This window comes from Triplophysa dalaica, chromosome 20, assembly GCF_015846415.1.
Source record: "Triplophysa dalaica isolate WHDGS20190420 chromosome 20, ASM1584641v1, whole genome shotgun sequence".
NCBI lineage: Eukaryota > Metazoa > Chordata > Actinopteri > Cypriniformes > Nemacheilidae > Triplophysa > Triplophysa dalaica.
In genome coordinates, this window is record NC_079561.1 from 6,782,254 (window position 1) to 6,803,815 (window position 21,562).

Genomic DNA, 21,562 nt, shown 5'->3' on the forward strand with positions numbered 1-21,562 from the left:
ACGGATTTATAAAAAGAAAATCATAGATGGTCATTTGTGGGAAAAAAATATAATCTTCATTTGGAAATTTGCTAAATATCCAGCACGGCCCTTGTGTCTTTACGCCTAACTCCTCAAAGACAATAGGACAATTTTGGACCTTGTGTGAAAAACACAATGGTGCTTTAAAGATCGAAGCGACTTGTCATTGTGTGGTCACTTAGATCACTTTACGAGGTCACGAAATTCCCACATTTTCAGACCACTAGCCGAATCAGTCTCATTGCTCTCCAAACGCCCCTCCACCTGCTCCCCTGAGACACGCTTATTGTATTTGAGCAATAAGAGCTTCACTAACCATTTGGCAGCTTGAACGCACCCATTGGCTGTAGACTGTGAGAACCTCCAGCACACTCCAGACTCACACATTCATATGGAGATTTGGGAGTATAAATAGAGGAGAGAGACTGAGAGAGTTCAGCTCAGATCTGATCCTGATGAACTGAAGAGAACAAACACAGTCATGGCACCTACAGTCAGTGCAGCGATGATCAACACTGAAGGACACATTTCACTCACAAATAAGGTAAAAATTTGACTACTTTATTTAACTTTAAACTTATATGTATTAGTTTAGCTTATATGAGAAATATACATAAAGGATGAGTTTTTCTAAATGTGTTTTTATTCTTTCCTCAGCTGAGAAAGCCAGTAGTGGAGAAGATCCGTAGAGAACGTATCAACAGCAGCATCGAGAAGCTCAAGTCTCTTCTGAGTGAAGAGTTCCTGAAGCAACAGCCCGACTCCAGACAGGAGAAAGCTGAAATCCTGGAGATGACGCTTGATTTCTTGAGACGACAGCAGCAGAAGTCAAACAATCTGTCCACCTGCTCTTCTACTGCTAGTGAGGGTTACTCCAGATGTGTTCAGGAGAGCGTCAACTTTCTGTCTCAGTGTCAAGTGCAGACTCAGTCCCACAGAAGACTGCTGAAGCTCTTCCTCAACATGCAGCCGTCCACAGAGAAGAACACACGTGTCTCGTCTCAACTCAATTCACAAGCCTGTCAGACCAACAGCACAGAGAAAACTCCAGCCTGCTGTCAACTCTGGAGACCCTGGTAGCCACAAGGACACTTTAAGATTTATCAAACAGAATTCAAGATGTCACTCTGAGATTGACATGTGCTGTAATTCTAATGTAGAAATTTATTTCCACCTCTGCTGCATTGGCAGAATGTTTACATACTTTCTGAGAAAGTATGCTTTATTGAAACCGTGTATGAACATTTGTACAAACGTTCAGAATCATTTGCTATGTAAATGATTATTACCTTCATGGAAAATATGGAATCCAGTGTTCGGTCATAGAAAAGTTACAGTCTGATTTAGACATTTCAGCTTTATCAAGCGTTTCACCCATATTGGGTTTAAACTGCTTTTATTCATTTAAAGCATTTGGTTTATATTTCTATTCTTTGAAATGCATGCTATTCTCACGTTATAGGAGATATGTTTCTTTTTTGGAAAGGTGTTAAATTGTGCATAAAATGTACAAATGTCGCTTTTTATGATTCATGTGTTGACATGAATTGGACTTTTCCCCTTTAGAGGGCAGTAATGTAAAATCATCACTTGTAGTGATTTGGATTTTTCCTTGAATGGAATCTGATTTACCTTTAGTGAAGGTGCATTGTATATTAAATGTCTATGACATTTAAACATTTTGCCAGTTTAATTGTGCAAATATAATTACATGAGTTCTTCATGGTTGTGAAAACATGTATTTACATGTGTGGAGTAAGTCAATTTTAACTGATGTTCCTCTATGATGTTTGCTGAGCAAATATGTTAATTAATTTCACTTTAAGATTTATCAAACAGAATTCAAGATGTCACTGAGATTGACATTTGCTGTAATTAGGAATTTATTTCCACCTATGCTGCATTGGAAGACTGTTTACATACTTTCTGAGAAAGTATGATTTTCTGTAACTGTGATTGAACAGTTATGTTTTATCGAATGTACAGAATCATTTGCAATGTGAAATGATTATTACATTCAAGAAATGCAGATCAAAGTATTTGGTCATAGGAAAGTTAAAGTCTGATTTAGACATTTGAGCTTTATCAAACGTAACACCCATATTGGGTTTATTTTTTTACACTTAAGAATGTTTATACTCCTTTCACATGTAAATAATTTGTATGTATCTCTATTGTTTGAAATACTTTCAGTGCTCTTCTTAATATGTAAGAAATATTTCTTCATTTGAAGATGTTTATTGTGTGTAAAAAGAATAAATTATTCTTTACAATATTTGAATGTATTGACGTGTGTATCGGACCCTGTAAAGGTCTGCTATATACATTCACATGATTTAGTTTGTATGCCTCATGCATACTCATGTTGTCACCTTCTTCGAAGGTGCTTTTGCTTTCATATTTGAAGCAAAATTGAAAAATAAAATTGAAAAATATTTGAATTCCGTTGTTGGATTCTTTAATAATAATCGGACGCACGTGTCTGGTTCCGAAGTTAACTTGACTTCAGACCATATACAGTATTTCATTTATATAGGTATTTTATTGTATACTGTATTAATTGTATTGAATTACATTAAAACTACTCAACAGTTATTGATTCTTTGAAAAGGTTTGCCGGAAGTTAAGTTTGGGCCACATAGCGTTTGTTTATGCTGTTGCTGCTGAAACGTCTACATTTCATCACAGATTTCATCATAGTGCATAACGTTAAATGGCATTGGTTCATTCTTCAACGGACTAACAAGCTAGTAGATTTACACACCATGAAAAGAATCATAACGTCATGTTAATAGAAGTCATGTTCAGTATTAGACTTTTGAACAATAGTATGAAACTGAACCAACTGTATTTGAACTGACTGTATAAAACTGATTTTAGCTTCATGAACAAATTCTCTCAAGAAAACAGCTTCAGCAAATCAGCGTTCCGTATACGGGACACCTAAGTTTGCGTCAATATTGTGCATGAAATTTCTAATCGAATCATGAAAAACTATATATCATTGGAAACATCTAAGACTCTATACCTAACAACATTTTGTTGTTGTTTCAAAAATCAGCTACGTTTCTTCTTTCAAACGAGACCGACCATAAGTCTGTCCAAAGAATTCCAAAGAATTCATGAGTTACAGCCATTTTAGTTCCAGCATGCGTTTTCATGTGTAGGCTCAAAAATGGCTCCAACAGTTAACAGGTTTTACGGTTCACTGCTCAACAAGTTGACAATTATCTTTTCTTTTAAGTTGAACGTCTTTTAGATTGAAAGGAAATATTCCGGTATGACATCAGTGACCCTAAAAACAGACTTTAGACATTTATGAATTTAATTTGAAAAACGCATTCATATGAATGACTTTAACATACATTAAAGTTTAATACATTAACAAATAAGTAACACAAAGCTGAACTGGGCTGTAGTTGGAACTGAGTAAATAGGAAATTAAACCTTTTTGCAAATATGGAATATTTGTCTTAAATGGGATTGATGAGAAATTCAATGATTTATTCCAAACATTTATTTTCAAATTGCACATCAATATGAAGTAATGCACACACAAAATACCTTCACAGAAGGTCATTCAAATCACTGCCAGTGAGTTCATACAACTGCTCTTTATAGGGGAATGTTCAATTCACGTTAACACATGAAAACAATGAAACAATGCATTCGTGCAACACACTTTAAAAGATCTTTCAAAAGAAGAAATATGTGTGTGCTTGTACAATAAAAGGAGCATTGGATTCATTTCACACAATAGAAATATAAATAAATGCTTTCATTAAATAAAAGCAGTTTATACATCTTTAGATATAAAGAAATAATACCCAATATGGGGAAACGCTTGATAAAGTTCAAATGTCAAAATCAGACTTTAACTTTCCTATGACCAAATAGTTTGATCTGTATTTCTTAAATGTAATAATCATTTAACATGGCAAATGATTCTGTACATTCTGACGTAACATGCTGTACAATTACAGATACAGTAAAGCATACTTTCTCAAAAAGTATGTAAACATTCTGCCAATGCAGCAGAGGTGGTAATAAATTCTGTAACTTTTCTATGACCGAACACTGGATCCATATTTTCGATGAAGGTAATAATCATTTACATAGCAAATGATTCTGAACGTTTGTACAAATGTTCATACACGGTTTCAATAAAGCATACTTTCTCAGAAAGTATGTAAACATTCTGCCAATGCAGCAGAGGTGGAAATAAATTCCTACATTAGAATTACAGCACATGTCAATCTCAGAGTGACATCTTGAATTCTGTTTGATAAATCTTAAAGTGTCCTTGTGGCTACCAGGGTCTCCAGAGTTGACAGCAGGCTGGAGTTTTCTCTGTGCTGTTGGTCTGACAGGCTGGTGAATTCTTCTCTGTGGACGTCTGCATGTTGAGGAAGAGCTTCAGCAGTCTTCTGTGGGACTGAGTCTGCACTTGACACTGAGACAGAAAGTTGACGCTCTCCTGAACACATCTGGAGTAACCCTCACTAGCAGTAGGAGAGCAGGTGGACAGATTGTTTGTCTTCTGCTGCTGTCGTCTCAAGAAATCAAGCGTCATCTCCAGGATTTCAGCTTTCTCCTGTCTGGAGTCGGGCTGTTGCTTCAGGAACTCTTCACTCAGAAGAGACTTGAGCTTCTCGATGCTGCTGTTGATACGTTCTCTGCGGATCTTCTCCACTACTGGCTTTCTCAGCTGAGGAAAGAATAAAAACACATTTAGAAAAACTCATCCTTTATGTATATTTCTCATATATGCTAAACTAATACATATAAGTTTAAAGTTAAATAAAATAGTCACAATTTTACCTTATTTGTGAGTGAAATTTGTCCTTCAGTGTTGATCATCGCTGCACTGACTGTAGGTGCCATGACTGTGTTTGTTCTCTTCAGTTCATCAGGATCAGATCTGAGCTGAACTCTCTCAGTCTCTCTCCTCTATTTATACTCCCAAATCTCCATATGAATGTGTGAGTCTGGAGTGTGCTGGAGGTTCTCACAGTCTACAGCCAATGGAAACAGACTACTGCAACAAGGAGCAGAGGGACGCCACATGCTAAATGACATGCTTATTGCTCAGGAAACAATGAGCACATCTCCTGGGAGCAGGTGGAGGGCTGGGTGTTGGGGATAGAGAGTGTGTGAGAAAGTGGAGACCCCTCTTTCAAAGCTTTGTTTGTTGTCCGACACTGAGGTCATTTATTGACAAAGCACGTGCCGTTTATACTGGAAACTTCACAGCACACGTTACATCTCAAGAAAATTCAGTTCATATCTCATGGAAAGATCTAAATTGATTTCATCTTGAGGCATCATCTCTGGTGGATGTAGCTCATAGTCGTAGATAAAGAGCTCTCTAGGGAAATTTGGGCATGGCGGTGGTGACAACAGAATGCTGACGTGTGGTCAGGTTGTGCTTAGCTGTACATTAACATCAATTTACAATAACAACAGCTTTAAGACAAATATAAAATCCTTCTTCTTATTACATGATTTTAGAAGAGAATAATATAGAATGCTTCTAAATCTTTAGCTATGCATTTAAACATTATTTAACCTATTTGATAAAATAACATGAAACTGAACACTGTGTTGTTTTTTATTCGAAACACCCACATCCGTGTAAGAAACATTATTTAACTTTTTATTGTTTTTATCTCCATGGATTTACAAATTGAGAATTTTCTCTGTACTGTATTAACAAATTTTGGGTGATTTTAAAACCAATATCCTTAAATAATGCAAAACTTCATGTTAACCCTAGCACTACATATTGTGTTTAATGGCTATTTATTTACTAGACCCACAGCTTGTGATTAAATGAATAGGCCGCCTTTAAAACAGCGACTTGCATCTTTAAAAAGTAACCTCCAAATACATCTTTATTATGCATAATGGCACAGATTCTTTACCATCTCTCCTGGGAACGTCAGCTGAAGGTCTTTTGGCCATGTTCTGAATTGCTCTTAATGAAGCATAATGTTGTTTAGATGTCTGTGAATGGGCAGAGTGTGGGAAAACTCTAGGGACTAAAGTCTCAGTAAAGCATTACTTCATCAGTCAAGACTTTATTCAATAAGTCTACTATTGTCCCATTACTAATGAATTCTTAATGTGCAGGGTTTGGGGGAATTTTGTGATACAAAGTGTAGCACTTTTAGGCAATATTTTGTTGTGTATGTTGTGGAATCTCTATTTAAAAAACATAACTTCACTCATTGCGTAAAGAATACCTGCCTGTGGGGAAATCTATTTTCTTGACAAGCAGTTATTGTATATTTTGCCATTTTATCAGCAGATCAAGTCAAGTTCATTAATTTGACTTCTCCAATTTGAACATCTATAACAGTCAAAATCTGATGATGAAAAAAAATCTTTAACGATTAGGAAACTTATTGTGTTTTTTGAGTTGTAATAGCCCTACCATTATAAATTGACAATATAACATTTACATAAAACTGAGAATACATAATTATTTCTAATAACACAACATCCTTTTTCATTATGTCAAAAAAATTGCATTCCCTATTAAAATTAAATATTTTTATAGTATGTACTAGTATATGCTTTGTAGCTCCTGTGGGAAGAGCATTGCGTTAACAAGGCAAGGTTGTGGGTTTGATCCCAGGGGATTGCATATACCCAAGTATAAATGTATAGGATAATGCAATGCAAGTCGCTTTGAGTCTGCCAAATGCATAAATTTAAATGTACTCACCCAAAAAATATTCCCCGTTGACTTTCCATTGTAGGAATAAAAATTATTATGTTCACGGTGAGCTGACAGGTTGTACCTGATTACATCCTCTGGAAAAGCTAACAAAAGTATAAAATGAAATGATTTGTGACTAGACTAGACTACTATTTTGAGTTAAACATTTGTTATGTTGGTACTGTAAAAACACAATATGAGTCGGGATATTGATTGTACAATTTAATTAGTCATGGTACTTTAATTGTTGTTCTTCACATATGAGTGAAATAATGATCATATTTGCTCAGCAAACATCAAAGAGATCAGTTAAAAGTGACTTACTCCATGTTTCCACAACCATGAAGAATTCATGTAATAATATTTGCACCTTCAAACTGGCAAAATTTAAAGTGTCATAGACATTTAATATACAATGCACCTTCACTAAAGGTAAATCTGATTCCATTCAAAGAAAAATCCAAATCACTACAAGTGATGATTTTACATTACTGCCCTCTAAAGGGGAAAAGTCCAATTCATGTCAACACATGAAATCCGCGATATTTGTACATTTTATGCACAATTTAACATCTTGCATTAAAGAAACATATCTCCTATAACGTGAGAATAGCATGCATTTCAGAGAATAGAAATATAAACCAAATGCTTTAAATAAGTAAAAGCAGTTTAAACCCAATATGGGTGAAATGCTTGATAAAGCTCAAATGTCTAAATCAGACTGTAACTTTTCTATGACCGAACACTGGATCCATATTTTCCATGAAGGTAATAATCATTTACATAGCAAATGATTCTGAACGTTTGTACAAATGTTCATACACGGTTTCAATAAAGCATACTTTCTCAAAAGTATGTAAACATTCTGCCAATGCAGCAGAGGTGGAAATAAATTCCTACATTAGAATTACAGCACATGTCAATCTCAGAGTGACATCTTGAATTCTGTTTGATAAATCTTAAAGTGTCCTTGTGGCTACCAGGGTCTCCAGAGTTGACAGCAGGCTGTAGTTTTCTCTGTGCTGTTGGTCTGACAGGCTGGTGAATTCTTCTCTGTGGACGGCTGCATGTTGAGGAAGAGCTTCAGCAGTCTTCTGTGGGACTGAGTCTGCACTTGACACTGAGACAGAAAGTTGACGCTCTCCTGAACACATCTGGAGTAACCCTCACTAGCAGTAGAAGAGCAGGTGGACAGATTGTTTGACTTCTGCTGCTGTCGTCTCAAGAAATCAAGCGTCATCTCCAGGATTTCAGCTTTCTCCTGTCTGGAGTCGGGCTGTTGCTTCAGGAACTCTTCACTCAGAAGAGACTTGAGCTTCTCGATGCTGCTGTTGATACGTTCTCTACGGATCTTCTCCACTACTGGCTTTCTCAGCTGAGGAAAGAATAAAAACACATTTAGAAAAACTCATCCTTTATGTATATTTTTCATATATGCTAAACTAATACATATAAGTTTAAAGTTAAATAAAATGTTCAAATTTTTACCTTATTTGTGAGTGAAATGTGTCCTTCAGTGTTGATCATCGCTGCACTGACTGTAGGTGCCATGACTGTGTTTGTTCTCTTCAGTTCATCATGATCAGAGCTGAACTCTCTCAGTCTCTCTCCTCTATTTATACTCCCAAATCTCCATATGAATGTGTGAGTCTGGAGTGTGCTGGAGGTTCCCACAGTCTGCAGCCAATGAGGGTGTTAGAACGACTCAAAGGAGCAGAGGCCTGCCACATGCTCGGTGAGGCATTTATTGCACAGGAAACAATGAGCTTGCCTCTGGCAGGCAGGTGGAGAGATGGATTACAGACACGAAGTTTGTGAGAAAGTGGAGACCTTATTTGAAGTCTTATGTGACATCAAGAAACAACCTGACGCCCATGGAGCATATGGCACATTTAGTATCATACTTTAGTAGTAAGTTTGTTCAAAACCTGATGCCTTTTTTTTCCAGCATGATTTGAAACGTCTTTCCTTAAAGCAAGCGAGAACATTTCGAAGAGTTAATTTTGAAATTGAGATAGCTTCAAATTTATCATGTTTTTTATTGTGCATTCCAATTAATATCAATCAAACTGCAGTTGGTTTGTTTTGATTTAAGCCACAATAACTCAAAAAAACACAGCTAACTAATAATAAATTATAATATGAGATTAATATGCACGTGCATTGCTTGTTTCTGTTGCAAATAATATATTCCAAATAAAACTTTCTTGCAGATCTGCCAAAAATACATAACTGCTAGTAAGGTGCCTACCACAAAATTAAAAGAAACACAATGAAGTGCTACAGGTTTTACACTTGTTTCTGGATTAGTTATGATGGAAACTTTCAGAATGAAAGGCTGGACTTGTAATGCAGAACTGGGAGTGCAGACACCAGAGCTTTCCCACAGTCTATTCATTCACACACAGACGGCTGAATAGAAGTGTGCCTCATAGAAGGCAATTAGGCATGTGTTAAGGGGACTCTGACGAAACCCCAAAGGGATGTTTACAGCACACTGTCCATAATTGAGATGGGTATTTGTTTGCATGATTGGGTTTGTTAAATTACACTTTTTCCACTATGTTGTCCCTACTGTGAGCAGCCTCACTTATTTTAATAGAGACACTTTTATTAATGGTGTCTGAAAAGATTTTCCATGAAATACTATTTCAAAGTGTTAAATTACGAACCACACGCTTTTTATTTTATAGGTTTTTGTCTGTTTATTTTTTGTTTTACATTCAGATAACTAATAAATTATAAATATATTTTTTAAAAGTAATCGAGGCAAATTTACTATGATTTCATAATGCTCAGCGCAGGTCTGCTGTATAACCGGCACGTGCCTAAACGCATAATTAATCCCAGTAACACGGTTGCATTGAATAAAAGGTTTACACTTAATCTCGCACGCATGCACACACACACAATTTATTATTTTATTGGCCAGCCCTCCACCTGCTCCCCTGAGACACGCTTATTGTGTATGAGCAATAAGAGCTTCACTAACCATGTGGCAGCTTGAACGCACCCATTGGCTGTAGACTGTGAGAACCTCCAGCACACTCCAGACTCACACATTCATATGGAGATTTGGGAGTATAAATAGAGGAGAGAGACTGAGAGAGTTCAGCTCAGATCTGATCCTGATGAACTGAAGAGAACAAACACAGTCATGGCACCTACAGTCAGTGCAGCGATGATCAACACCGAAGGACAAATTTCACTCACAAATAAGGTAAATGTTTGAACATTTTATTTTATTTGGCATTTAAATGTACAGCTGATATGAAAAAAAAATATGTATAGTGTTTCTAAATATGTTTTTATTCTTTCCTCAGCTGAGAAAGCCAATAATACAGAAGGTCCGCAGAGAACGTATCAACAGCAGCATCGAGAAGCTCAAGTCTCTTCTGAGTGAAGAGTTCCTGAAGCAACAGCCCGACTCCAGACAGGAGAAAGCTGAAATCCTGGAGATGACGCTTGATTTCTTGAGACGACAGCAGCAGAAGTCAAACAATCTTTCCACCTGCTCTCCTACTGCTAGTGAGGGTTACTCCAGATGTGTTCAGGAGAGCGTCAACTTTCTGTCTCAGTGTCAAGTGCAGACTCAGTCCCACAGAAGACTGCTGAAGCTCTTCCTCAACATGCAGACGTCCACAAAGAAGAACACACGTGTCTCGTCTCAACTCAATTCACAAGCCTGTCAGACCAACAGCACAGACAAACCTACAGCCTGCTGTCAACTATGGAGACCCTGGCAGAAGCCACTTTGTTTTTAATAGACAACAATGTAAACATCCATGTGCAACTCTGTTATAAGAGGACATTGTAGATCTCTTTCAAGAGAGATTATTCATAAGTATTCCTACATTAGGAAAAAAATTGTTTTTGCAATGAGTAAATCATGCTTCCATAGGGAAGCCTTCTGAATATGTGCTATGTTAGCAATGCTTAGAGGTTATTAAATATCTCATAATGAGACGCAATATTTGTATTTTATAAATACACACGTTTTCTATGAAGATTCACTGGATCTTGTTTTTTGTAAAATGGTTCTTCTTTGAAGATTTTGTTGTAGATTTAATATAATCAATTATGGCTAATATAAATGCTTTTATAAAGACTAATTAAGTCAATTTGTGTTTTAAACAACTGTGAGATTTGTCAGAATAATCATGCACAACTGTAGTTAATATGACAGTAAGCCTAAATGAAGATGCTGATATCTGCACATTGTATGTGAAGAAAATAAAAATCAACTTTAATTCAAATGCTTTCACTGTGGTTTTGTGCATATTCTTAAAGATTAAAATGTGCAACTACACGGTTCAATATCACTTCCAATTAAATATAAAACTATCATTTAAATATTAAATAATAAATATATATCATGGTGTTAACACAAAAATGAAATAGTTGGGGGCATGTCTGTGAAAATATACATTCTATAGATACATTTACACATTCATCTGCTGTCAAACCCTGTGAACTTCCAGAAAAAAACATTATTAAATTATAATAAATTGATTGTTTTAAAGTTCTTTTAACAACACATATTCGTGTAATGCTGCTGCTTCTCTTTGATGATAACACAAACATGATCTGAATTACTTAAGGTTGAACTATGTGTCATTGTTAAAACGTTTAAAGGTTTTTAAAAACCTCCCAACTAAGCGCAACATAGCCAGACCACAACAGGAACTTCAACACTTTAAAAAGATTCAAGAGTTGCCACATTAAAAATTTCTAGGATTTATTTCTAGGGCACTGGCTTGTTGGCTCCTGGGAAAATCCCAAAAGTGTGTGGACAGCATCTACATCCAGATGGTCTTGCTATGTCTAAAGTCTCTCCTCTAATAAAGAGAGATCAAACACCGTGACTAATGTGATGTGTAACAAGACACACGTCTTTTGTGTCCTTAATGTGGGCAGTCAATGAACAGGCTGTGGGAAAGAACTCATGGGAACCTCAGTAAAACTCCAGTGCCTTGTGTCACAAAGACAATGTCTTACCAGAGAGGCCTGCTACAGGTGGTTTGGCATTATGGACTTCCCTATAGAGCCACAATCACACAACTCAAATTGGACAGATTGGACAGATGTGGTCAACAACATTCAATAAAAACGTCACTATACTTTTTTTTAAGAAATAGGTTTGAAAAATGTATATTCTTTTTTTCTCATATTGCACGATCCAAAACTTGAATTGCTTGTTTGCTATACAACAAAGATGTGATTTACATTAGAAATGAGTGTCGTTTGCATTTATTTAACAGATATGAGAGAACGGGATGGTGAGAACGAACCAGTAACAGTATTACAGAGTATAGGCACCATAGGATGTCAAATATTATCATGTAAATAGAAATACATATAAACAGTCAATTTGTTTTACAAAAAGTGGAAAAGTGCACTTGCCTGCTTGCATACATGTGGCTTTCCCACACATGAGACAATAAACCTCATGAGACTCGACTCAACACTTGTCTGCTGGTGGTGTGATGGAAACAGTCAAATCCGCAATAGTAGCAATAACAGCAAACCTACGTCATTGATCTCCCACCACAAGCGCATGGTGGGCACGAGGTAGGCCTATTCATAAAGTAAATTCACCTCCATAAAGGCACATTACGTTTTGTCATTTTTATATTAAATACTATTACAGCACTGATGTCGTGACACATGAACTTCATCTACTTGTTAAGAAATGTGATGTTTGTTGCATGTACCATCAAACGCGTGCCAACTCCATCCACACAGTAGCTACGTGAGCGTGTCCGTATTTGACATGTGGACGTGACAGTTCTCACCAACATCAATCGAGCTGCCTCGTGTTGTTAACTGTTATCAAAGGCGAATAAACCTGCCCGAAAGCGTCCTAAAAGTGTCGCTGGCGCTTTTGAAGTAGGGAATTTAACCACGTGTCGTTGTCGCGAGTAGGTGCTGGTCACGCGCCGGCCGACCGGCGTCCGTCATCAAAGTACCGTGAACTACATAAACAACCTTTGTGTAAAACAAATGCGTTCTTTGAAAACTGTTTTGTATGTTTAAAGGTTTTTATTTAAGGTTTTTGTTTTATTTATTTTTTATTCAAAGCAATGCACAGTAGCCTACATTAAAAAAACAGACCATTGTATTAGTTTGTGCATAACCATTGCATTGCCAACAGCTAAGCTACAGGAACCAACTGTGGTTTTGCTTTATGTCAAATACTCTTTATTTTTATAAGCATTCAACAAGTTGTATTTTACACAATTTATAGACGACTTACATACATATTTTGAATAGGCTATAAGAAAGAAAGTTCTGTTTTATTATTCAAATTGTCTAACGGAGGGCAAAGCCTTCATTAAACACGATCATTCCTATAGTGAAAGTGGCTTCCCCCTCATGCTAGATGCCTTGGGAAACATTCCTTCAGTGGAAGGCGAGCAGCCAGTTGACCACAAAATTAATGTCCTCTATTGTTGTAAAGATCCCAGTCCTCTGTTCTGAGTGTGGGAACAGTAGCACAGCACAGGCCACATGGCTTTGTAATGGTAATGACAGCGTATAAATACAGGTTGCTGCCTCTCAGAGAGGTTCACAACTCTTTTTGCTGCAGAGGGAAGACAAATCGTTCCTGCAAGACCATGGCTCCCCATTCAAATACACTCTCCACTTTTGACCGTCTACGTTTCACTGACAGGGACCAAATTAAGGTGCGTTTACGTTCCACGCTAACTTCATTTTTTTCCTGAAAAGTTAATCAAAACTTGTGAATGCATCTCAAAACATGTTCTGCGTTCTCGTTTCCTTCCAGCTGAGGAAACCAATTGTAGAGAAGATGCGCAGGGACCGCATCAACAGCTGCATCGACCAGCTAAAAGGTCTCCTGGAGAAGGAGTTCCACAGTCGAGACCCTAACACCAAACTCGAGAAGGCTGATATCCTGGAGATGACAGTCAGCTTTCTAAGACAGCAGCTCTCGGGAGAGCCTGCACAGAAGGATTATAATGAAGGTTTCTCTAACTGCTGGAGAGCATCTATCCACTTTCTCAGTCTTCACTCTCCTGGAGGAGGATCTGGCCGGGAGCTCCAGCATTTCCACAACCCCCAGCAAGCGAGATCAGCTATGAGCTCCACTCCTCCAGCATCCTCTAAAGCCGATCCACAACAGGCTGAGTCCAGGAGTCCCGTCTGGAGACCCTGGTAGAGATGTTAAGACAGAGTTGTAAACCTGAGGGGCAGTTGCATTAATTTCCCTCTTAATAGTAGGAGATGTTATTTCCAAAATGTATGTTGAGTCATCATATTGATAGACAGATACTTTAGACAAATATGTGTTTGTCAGTGGAAAGAGGTAGTTCTCATGTATGGCCTCTTGTTCTGTATTAATAGCTCTTAATGTGATTTTTACCAGATATATTATTCTTATAAATGTTATTATATTGTCAATGGATTTCATATTTTGATGTATGCATATTTAATTGAGGTTTGACTCCAGTGGAGTATGGGTTTATGTATCAGATCTTTGAACTGGTGTTGTGCTTAAAGTTTTTTTCAGAGTATATTTCGGTTTGTGCTGAGAATTCTGTATTGTTTGTTAGATAACACATGTTGTACCTTTGATAAAGGACCCCATTGGTTGTGTTTACAATGATGATTAAGTATTTTATGTTTTGCAAATGTAAGCTCTTATGTCAACTATATTCTCTAAATAAAATGCGATGTGATCAAATAATGGATTTGGGAGGTTTTCATAAATTTTTATGCTTCAGACTCAAAGCTGAGAGAATAAGTTATTTACTGAGGTCATAAATAGAAAATAATTAATAATGGAAATATAGGATTTGTTTACTACATGTTACTTTATTTCATATGACTTTATATCAGCTTTATTTTGGTTAATCTACAAACTGTGGAATAACAGAGGTAAATATTACCTTTTTTTATTAATTTTGTAATCATAAACACATACTTTACACATACATGCATATATTTAAAAAATATACAATATAACAATTAATAAACATTTATAAACAATTTCAATTAGTGATAAATGTAAATAATGTTTCCAAAATACATACTGTATACATGTATGTGTATGTTTTTATAAATACAAAATCAACATGCACAGTACACAGACATATATAATGTATACACATTTAAACACAAAATTCAACACGATTAATTGCTTGACAGCACTTTTGTTTAAAATAAAATTTTAATAGTGCATTTTTATTGCTATTTTCGAAGCACAACTGTACAATTCAAACTCTCTAATAACTCTAGATCTATATAAGATATACCAGCACAGATGCTGCATTAAACGATGTCAAGCAAACACAATTACGCCCCCCCCCGACACACAGGCACACGTCTTTTGTTAAGTCTCCTGAGAATATCACACTCACAATGGGACAGTACTGTGGGAAACACTTCACTGCACCCAGCTCACACGTTGTGAGGTCAATGGAGATGACCCACCTAACAACGCTTTCATCCCGTTTTATTTTCCCAGGGGCGATAAAAGTCTATGTCATTGAACATTAACAGATTATTACATGAGACGCATACACGGATATCTGATACGAGACTTTTCTTAAACTGCATATTTACTATATTATTTACGGACAAACAGGACATTTGAAGCCATCTGCAAGACTGTGATTTAAATCAGCTGCCCAATTAAACCTTTTATCCAAGTTCTTCAAATGAAACTTGGCACCGCTCGGCACTTAACAGATGTTTGCCCATGGTTGCCAGATTTGTTGCTCTGCGCTTTGCGGTAGCTAACACAATTATGCTTTTACAGTCATTCACCCACTAGCTAAGCATATGTCAAGCAGTCACGGTGAAAAGAGAATCAGAGTATCTCTGTTTCTAGACTTACACTATAGGATTATGTTGCGCTTTATTGTGCGTGAGCTTAAATGGATTACAGCTAATGTTGAAAGAGACAGTGTTTGAAAAGTGAAAGAGATTAACCCTAGAGGAAGATTTCACTGTTTGGCCATGGTGTACATCTGAATACAGTTTTGAAAGTGCGCGGTTGTATTCATTTGGGGCTTTATCAAGATGATATACACCTTTGGCAAAAAGTAGCCCCCGTGTATCCCAAGCACACTGGTGAGAATGGCACCAACATAGAGGGCCATAGAAAAGCTCCCTCTAGAAACGCAGTAAGCCGTGAAGAACGTGATCCAAGAAATCATATATATCATGAGACTAAATGTAATGCATTTGGCTTCGTTGTAATTGGCCGGCAGATCTTTTCCCATGTAGCTCATGCAGAAACATACTAAGCTTAAGACAGCCACAAAAATGAGCTCGGCAAATGCCCCGACAGATAGAGTCTTACTGCACTCGAGAACAACGCTGTCATGGTAGAAATCAAAGTCCTGAGATGGAAAAGGAGGGTCTATGACCATGCGAAGAAACGAGATGAAGAACTCCAACAGTGAGGAGATGAAGATGAACATCTCTGGGCCACGGTTCTTAGCCCAGGTCTCGTAGTATCTCGGCAGCTTGGAGGACCATTTAAAGATACAGACCACCTTAAATAAAGGGATTGTGTGAGATCATGAGGGTTTTAATACATGCGAACTGTTGAGTATGAATATTGTTTTATAATATTAAATCAACTTATGGTTATAATTAAATATGCTTATAATATAACATAAATCATTAACATACCAAACAGAAAATAAAAGGGATATCCTTGGAAAAATAAATATACTTTAAATTCATTTTAAGTATACATAAGTAAATTTCATGTATATATTTTAAGTACACTTCGTAGTTAGAATCAATTACTAGTGGTATACTTGTAAATATACTTCAATATTTAAATACAACTTGGGCTAAATTTTTAGGTTATATGATTTTTAAGTGCACCTCAAGTGAAAGTACACAACTAGTTTTTGTGTGTACTGTTTGTACTGCACTCTTAATCAAAAGAGTAAATGTATACAGGTCAAGTACACTTTGAATACTCATAACTATTATACTTGTATATCTCGTACAAGTAAAGACCAAACATGTTTTTAAGTATATATATTTTTAAAAATACATAGTTTATTTCTAAGAAGTGCATAAAAAGTCAACTGAAAGTATAAAGAAGTGTAAAAGTACTAATAGTGTACTTTTTATTTTAAAATTATAGTTAATATTATACAGAAATACGTATTTACATGATCTATACTTAAAACTACAGCTCTAATTCTATGTCCTCTCTATATAGCCCTGTGTACCTGAAAGGAGCGCACAGTCACACATGCCAGGCAAACGGTGATGCTGATGATGAAGAGTGGCTGTTTCAGGAGACAACCAATTTGAGAGGGTCTACCAAAGTGGCAGAATGTGCTGCTGGAGGCCACGGTTAGAGACGCCAGCATCAGCAGACAGATCTTCCCTCCAGCTGACTTCACCACAGGAGTATTAAGGTTCAACAGGAAGATGAGAGCTGTACTTATGGTGAGAAACAGGGTCACAGCCAGATATGCGAGCAGAGATATAGAGAGCAGAGAGTCCCATGGCAGGTACAGCTCTGTTCTCTGGAGACATGTCTCGCTCTCTGATTCAGACCACTCTTCTATGGCACAGGGTTGGCAGCTAGTGTAGCCTAAAAAGATACACAAATTCAGGCAAGCACATTAATAACCTTAAAATAAGGAAGTTGCAGTGATTTGATAGTGCCATAGCTTACAATCTTTATAACACTGACTATAAATAGTTCTTTTTGCATACTTAACCCCAACTTTCCATTGCATGGACACAAAACCACTGAGACATTTCTTAAAATATCTTCTTTGTGTTGCACAAAAGAAAAGGTCATAAACAGGTTTTGATTTACATGAGGGAGAATAAATGAAGACAAAATGTTTATTTCGGGGTGAACTAATCCTTTGAAGTACAGAGGAAACGATTTCAAAATTAACCAAAAAATAGTTTTTACTCCCTTTCGTGTCATTCCAAACCTGTATGACTTTATTTCTTCTGCAGAACACCAAAGAAGATATTTTGAAGAATGTTGCTAACCAAACAACATGTTCCCACATTGATTTCCATTGTATTGGATACAAGACCCGAGTCATTTCTCAAAATATCTTTTTTGCTGTTTCATGGAAGATTTTGAATGACATGAGGGAGAATAAATGCGAATTATTTTTCCAGGTGAACTGTCCTTCTAATGTTCTTAAAAATTACAAAGCAACTTTAGAGGATACAAGCTTAAACGTATAAGTATCAAAAATGAATGATGTGCGCCCTCTTCTGGTCACAGTGTATCAACATCTTTCAATATCTATCCTCCGATTCAACTGAACACTTAAACTTTTTTTGTTACTACATGATTTTGCAGTTGTTTGTACCCGATTTGTTGAGGAAGGTAAAAGCAGGGCATGCCATGCAGTCAAAGCAGCATCTATGCTGTCCTGTCTGGAGCTGTCTGTTTCCGAACGGACACTCTGGAGAACACAGGGATTCAGGAACCTGAACAGGGCAAAACATTCCATAATTAAATTACATAAAACATTATATACATTTCGATTTCGATTTTTGGTAAATTGACATGGAAACAAACATCTGCTAAAAAAGTAATATAATGAGTATAACCAGTCCCGGTCAGAATGAAAACTAGTTTATATTGTGACAAACAATGAATATGCCAGCAAATGTAGATATATATGGATATACAAAGTCTTACACTGCTCACAGGTGACACCGGTCCTCTCCATTGTATCTGGGAAGCGTCTAACTGAAGCTCAATTGGATCTGGACTGTAACTTCCAATTACTTTATATGACCACTGGTCTTCTTTCCAAATCCACGTCACTATATCATACCCTGTGATAGGGTCTCCATTTTTATCAAAATAAAACAATGCGTCTTGAATTGTGAATCGAACCTCTTTCAGTTGTTGATTGACCTGAGGGAAGAAACAAAGAAGACATCAGAAATTCTCTCCTAAACAAGACAGCTTTAACCAGCCTAAGCTCGCTGATCTTAGTTAAATTCCTGTAAAACACACTATGATTTTGATATTTTCCTTGATTGTTATTTGAAAGCTTTTACCTCCCACGGCTCCACTTTAGATTTCTGACATCGTTCAGAGTTGCAGTTCAAAACCTTGTGCAGTGCATGAGCCACTGCATATACAGCCTTGTACACATTAAAAGAGGACACAACGTCATATGGCTCCAAAGAAAAGCCTTGTATTGCCATTTGGTACAGGTCTGTGTTTTGCAGACACGGGACATCAAAGTTGACGGTACCATTTGAAGGCCCAGCGTCTACAAGCCCGGGCACGGAAAGCCTTTCAAAATCTTCAAACCCCTTAAATTCAGTATATTTGACTGAGACACCGATGACGGTCCCTATCGTACTGATTCCTGGGATATTACGTATTATTGACGCCACTGACCAATCCTCTGTTCCAATCCACACTTTCCCCGTCACGTTTTGTTCAATGACGAAGGGAAAGAACCCACTAGCCCTTCTCTTGTTTGAAAAGACAACTATGGTGTTGACTTTGGTTTTTATGATGTTTTTGACCATGTCTTGCATGTATTGTTTGGTCTTGTCGGTTACAGCCGGTATTATACCTTGGTATGCTATGCATATATCGTGAAGTGAAGCTTGCTGGGAAAGAGTTTGCATTCCTTGCAAACCATAAGAATTGTCACTGCCGAGAAGGGCAATCCAGGTCCAGTTAAATCGATTGAGGATATGTATCATCGCATCCACCTGGTTCTTGTCACTGGGGATGGTGCGGAAGAACGACGGATAGATAAGCTTATTGCTCAGCAATTCATTTGAGGCCTCGTAAGAGATCTGCATAGCAAAGAGAAAGATTATTATATATAGAAAATGTAATTGCAGAAATGGAGTTAATGGGTTTAAATATATTAGTTTGAATGGAAGCTCTGTTGGTTTCTATTCTAAAGGCTGGAAATCATTAGAATACCATAACATCCTATTTTAATGAAAAACACTATAAAATTGGTTTTAAACAGTTATCTATAATGGCAGTCAAAAACATGATATGAATTCAATTAACATACAACATTATCATTATTAAAATATACATATTCACGGGGTACCTGAGGCATAAGGACTGCACCCAGAGCAGCGGCAGGTGTAAAGGAGTAAGTACTGCTGTCAGGTCCGATGACGGCCACGGCGAGGTTCTCCACACCTGTTCTATCGCGCTGTTTATTAAGCAGGTCAAGGGTTGCCAGATTACTGGCTGGAAGGGAGCATAAATCATAAGTCTGGTAGCCAAGCGTGAGCCCAGGTAGAAGCATCTTATCTGAAATGTTGTTGTTGATCTCTTCCACCGCATATCTGAGGGCTTGCACCAAATGATATCCATGCTTGTTGGTCAGTCCTCTAAAGACAACAATTGAAGTGGTGTTTACATTTATTTATTACTGACGAATATCTAAATAAGAATCAGAATAAGCTTTATTCGCTAAGTGTCCACACGCACACAAGGAATTTGTAGCTCTATTGTCTTATACACACACAGTATATACATAACACAAAAAATGGGAAATAAAGTAAAAATATATAAATAAGGTTAAACTGTGAAATGAAAATACAAATGTAAAGATGGAAGACTGCATTTTACATTTCTTGTACAATCTTGTCTTTGATTTTAAGTAATGTATCAAATATTGTTGCAAATTCTGCAAATTTCAATGACAAGTCATAAGTATAATGTAGTTATTCATAGATTTTTATAGATTTAGTAATGTTGTGCTATGGTTTTTCAGCCAGTTTGGATACAGTTTCAAAAGTAAGTTATATTACAGCTGTGTAACTTCAAACTATAATGGCTAAAAATCTATCTGTGTAACATTTGAGGAATATAAAAAATACATAACTAACCAATAAAGTTTTGGTTAGCTAAGTCAGTGAAAATGTAAAATAATGAATACATCGACAGCATTTATTAATCTTAGTTTTCAGCGTTTACGAATACATTTTTAAATACAAAGTTGTTACTAATAACATTAGTTATTGCACCATGAATTTACATGAATAAATGTATTTACATTAACTAAGATTAACACTGATTAATAAATGATGAAAAACAATATTGCTCATTGTAAGTTCATGTTAGTTATTAATATATAACTTTTATTAACCAGTACAAGCATTACCAAACATAAATTCAGCATTAATACGACAAAGCAAATATTTCTAAGATGATTGTTCTTACTGTTTACAGTCAGTCACATGAGGTGTAGATGGGACTGTAGAATCTGAATTATGAAGAGGGAACCATCCAGATATGATATAATCTCCTGCAAGGTTGAGCCCTGCATCACAGAACCTGAAACGACAGAGTAAGAACACAAAGCACAGCAGCATCTCACCCATACTTCCTCTAATGAGCGCTTCAGACAGCCATGGACTTATATGTGCTTTCTGTTTACACCAATCCACTGTTTTCCATGCTCTGATGGTGCCAAACATTTGCATGGATAATCTGTAATTGTCACAGTCAGATTCATTTGCCTGGGGTAATGTGTTTGTCACCACTAAATAATCTTATCAAACTAAAAAGAACGTTTCCCGAGGGAAAAAATGTGACTTCTGTATCAACAACTAAACCACAATGGATGGATTTGCCTGCCTGTCGCGCCAGCTTCATCCCACAGACCACAGTTTTCATTTGTCTTCTGGACTGATTGTAAACCACCTCGGTACCCAGACGGCAGGCAAATTCATGTAAAGAGGGTGAGATTTACTCAATTATGCAAAACCATCATTTCCATGTGAAATCATCTGGAAAAATACAAACAATATGCAAAGTCACAAAATAGTGTTATAAAACACATT

General features: G+C 36.7%; 5 protein-coding genes across 5 annotated transcripts; 2 read left to right on the forward strand and 3 right to left on the reverse strand.

Moving 5' to 3' along the window:
* Positions 1-481: 481 nt before the first annotated feature.
* Positions 482-1,792, forward strand: LOC130409514 (transcription factor HES-5-like). The gene is made up of 2 exons (XM_056733536.1): positions 482-565; positions 679-1,792. Exons 1-2 carry the CDS (start codon positions 503-505, stop codon positions 1,099-1,101), a joined length of 486 nt encoding a protein of 161 aa, XP_056589514.1. The 5' UTR covers positions 482-502; the 3' UTR covers positions 1,102-1,792.
* A 1,793-nt stretch (positions 1,793-3,585) lies between these two features.
* LOC130409509 (transcription factor HES-5-like) lies at positions 3,586-4,926 on the reverse strand. Its single transcript, XM_056733523.1, has 2 exons — positions 4,843-4,926; positions 3,586-4,729 (listed from the first exon to the last, which is right to left on the reverse strand). The coding sequence occupies exons 1-2, from the start codon at positions 4,903-4,905 to the stop codon at positions 4,331-4,333; spliced, it is 462 nt and encodes a 153-aa protein (XP_056589501.1). The 5' UTR covers positions 4,906-4,926; the 3' UTR covers positions 3,586-4,330.
* A 2,064-nt stretch (positions 4,927-6,990) lies between these two features.
* On the reverse strand, positions 6,991-8,317 carry LOC130409496 (transcription factor HES-5-like). The gene is made up of 2 exons (XM_056733504.1): positions 8,234-8,317; positions 6,991-8,120 (listed from the first exon to the last, which is right to left on the reverse strand). Exons 1-2 carry the CDS (start codon positions 8,294-8,296, stop codon positions 7,722-7,724), a joined length of 462 nt encoding a protein of 153 aa, XP_056589482.1. The 5' UTR covers positions 8,297-8,317; the 3' UTR covers positions 6,991-7,721.
* A 1,564-nt stretch (positions 8,318-9,881) lies between these two features.
* LOC130409516 (transcription factor HES-5-like) lies at positions 9,882-10,995 on the forward strand. Its single transcript, XM_056733539.1, has 2 exons — positions 9,882-9,965; positions 10,069-10,995. Exons 1-2 carry the CDS (start codon positions 9,903-9,905, stop codon positions 10,507-10,509), a joined length of 504 nt encoding a protein of 167 aa, XP_056589517.1. The 5' UTR covers positions 9,882-9,902; the 3' UTR covers positions 10,510-10,995.
* A 2,698-nt stretch (positions 10,996-13,693) lies between these two features.
* LOC130409450 (taste receptor type 1 member 1) lies at positions 13,694-21,100 on the reverse strand. The gene is made up of 8 exons (XM_056733438.1): positions 20,940-21,100; positions 19,816-20,104; positions 18,788-19,546; positions 18,420-18,641; positions 18,085-18,205; positions 16,966-17,336; positions 16,074-16,269; positions 13,694-13,918 (listed from the first exon to the last, which is right to left on the reverse strand). The coding sequence occupies exons 1-8, from the start codon at positions 21,098-21,100 to the stop codon at positions 13,839-13,841; spliced, it is 2,199 nt and encodes a 732-aa protein (XP_056589416.1). The 3' UTR covers positions 13,694-13,838.
* Between the last annotated feature and the right edge of the window lie 462 nt (positions 21,101-21,562).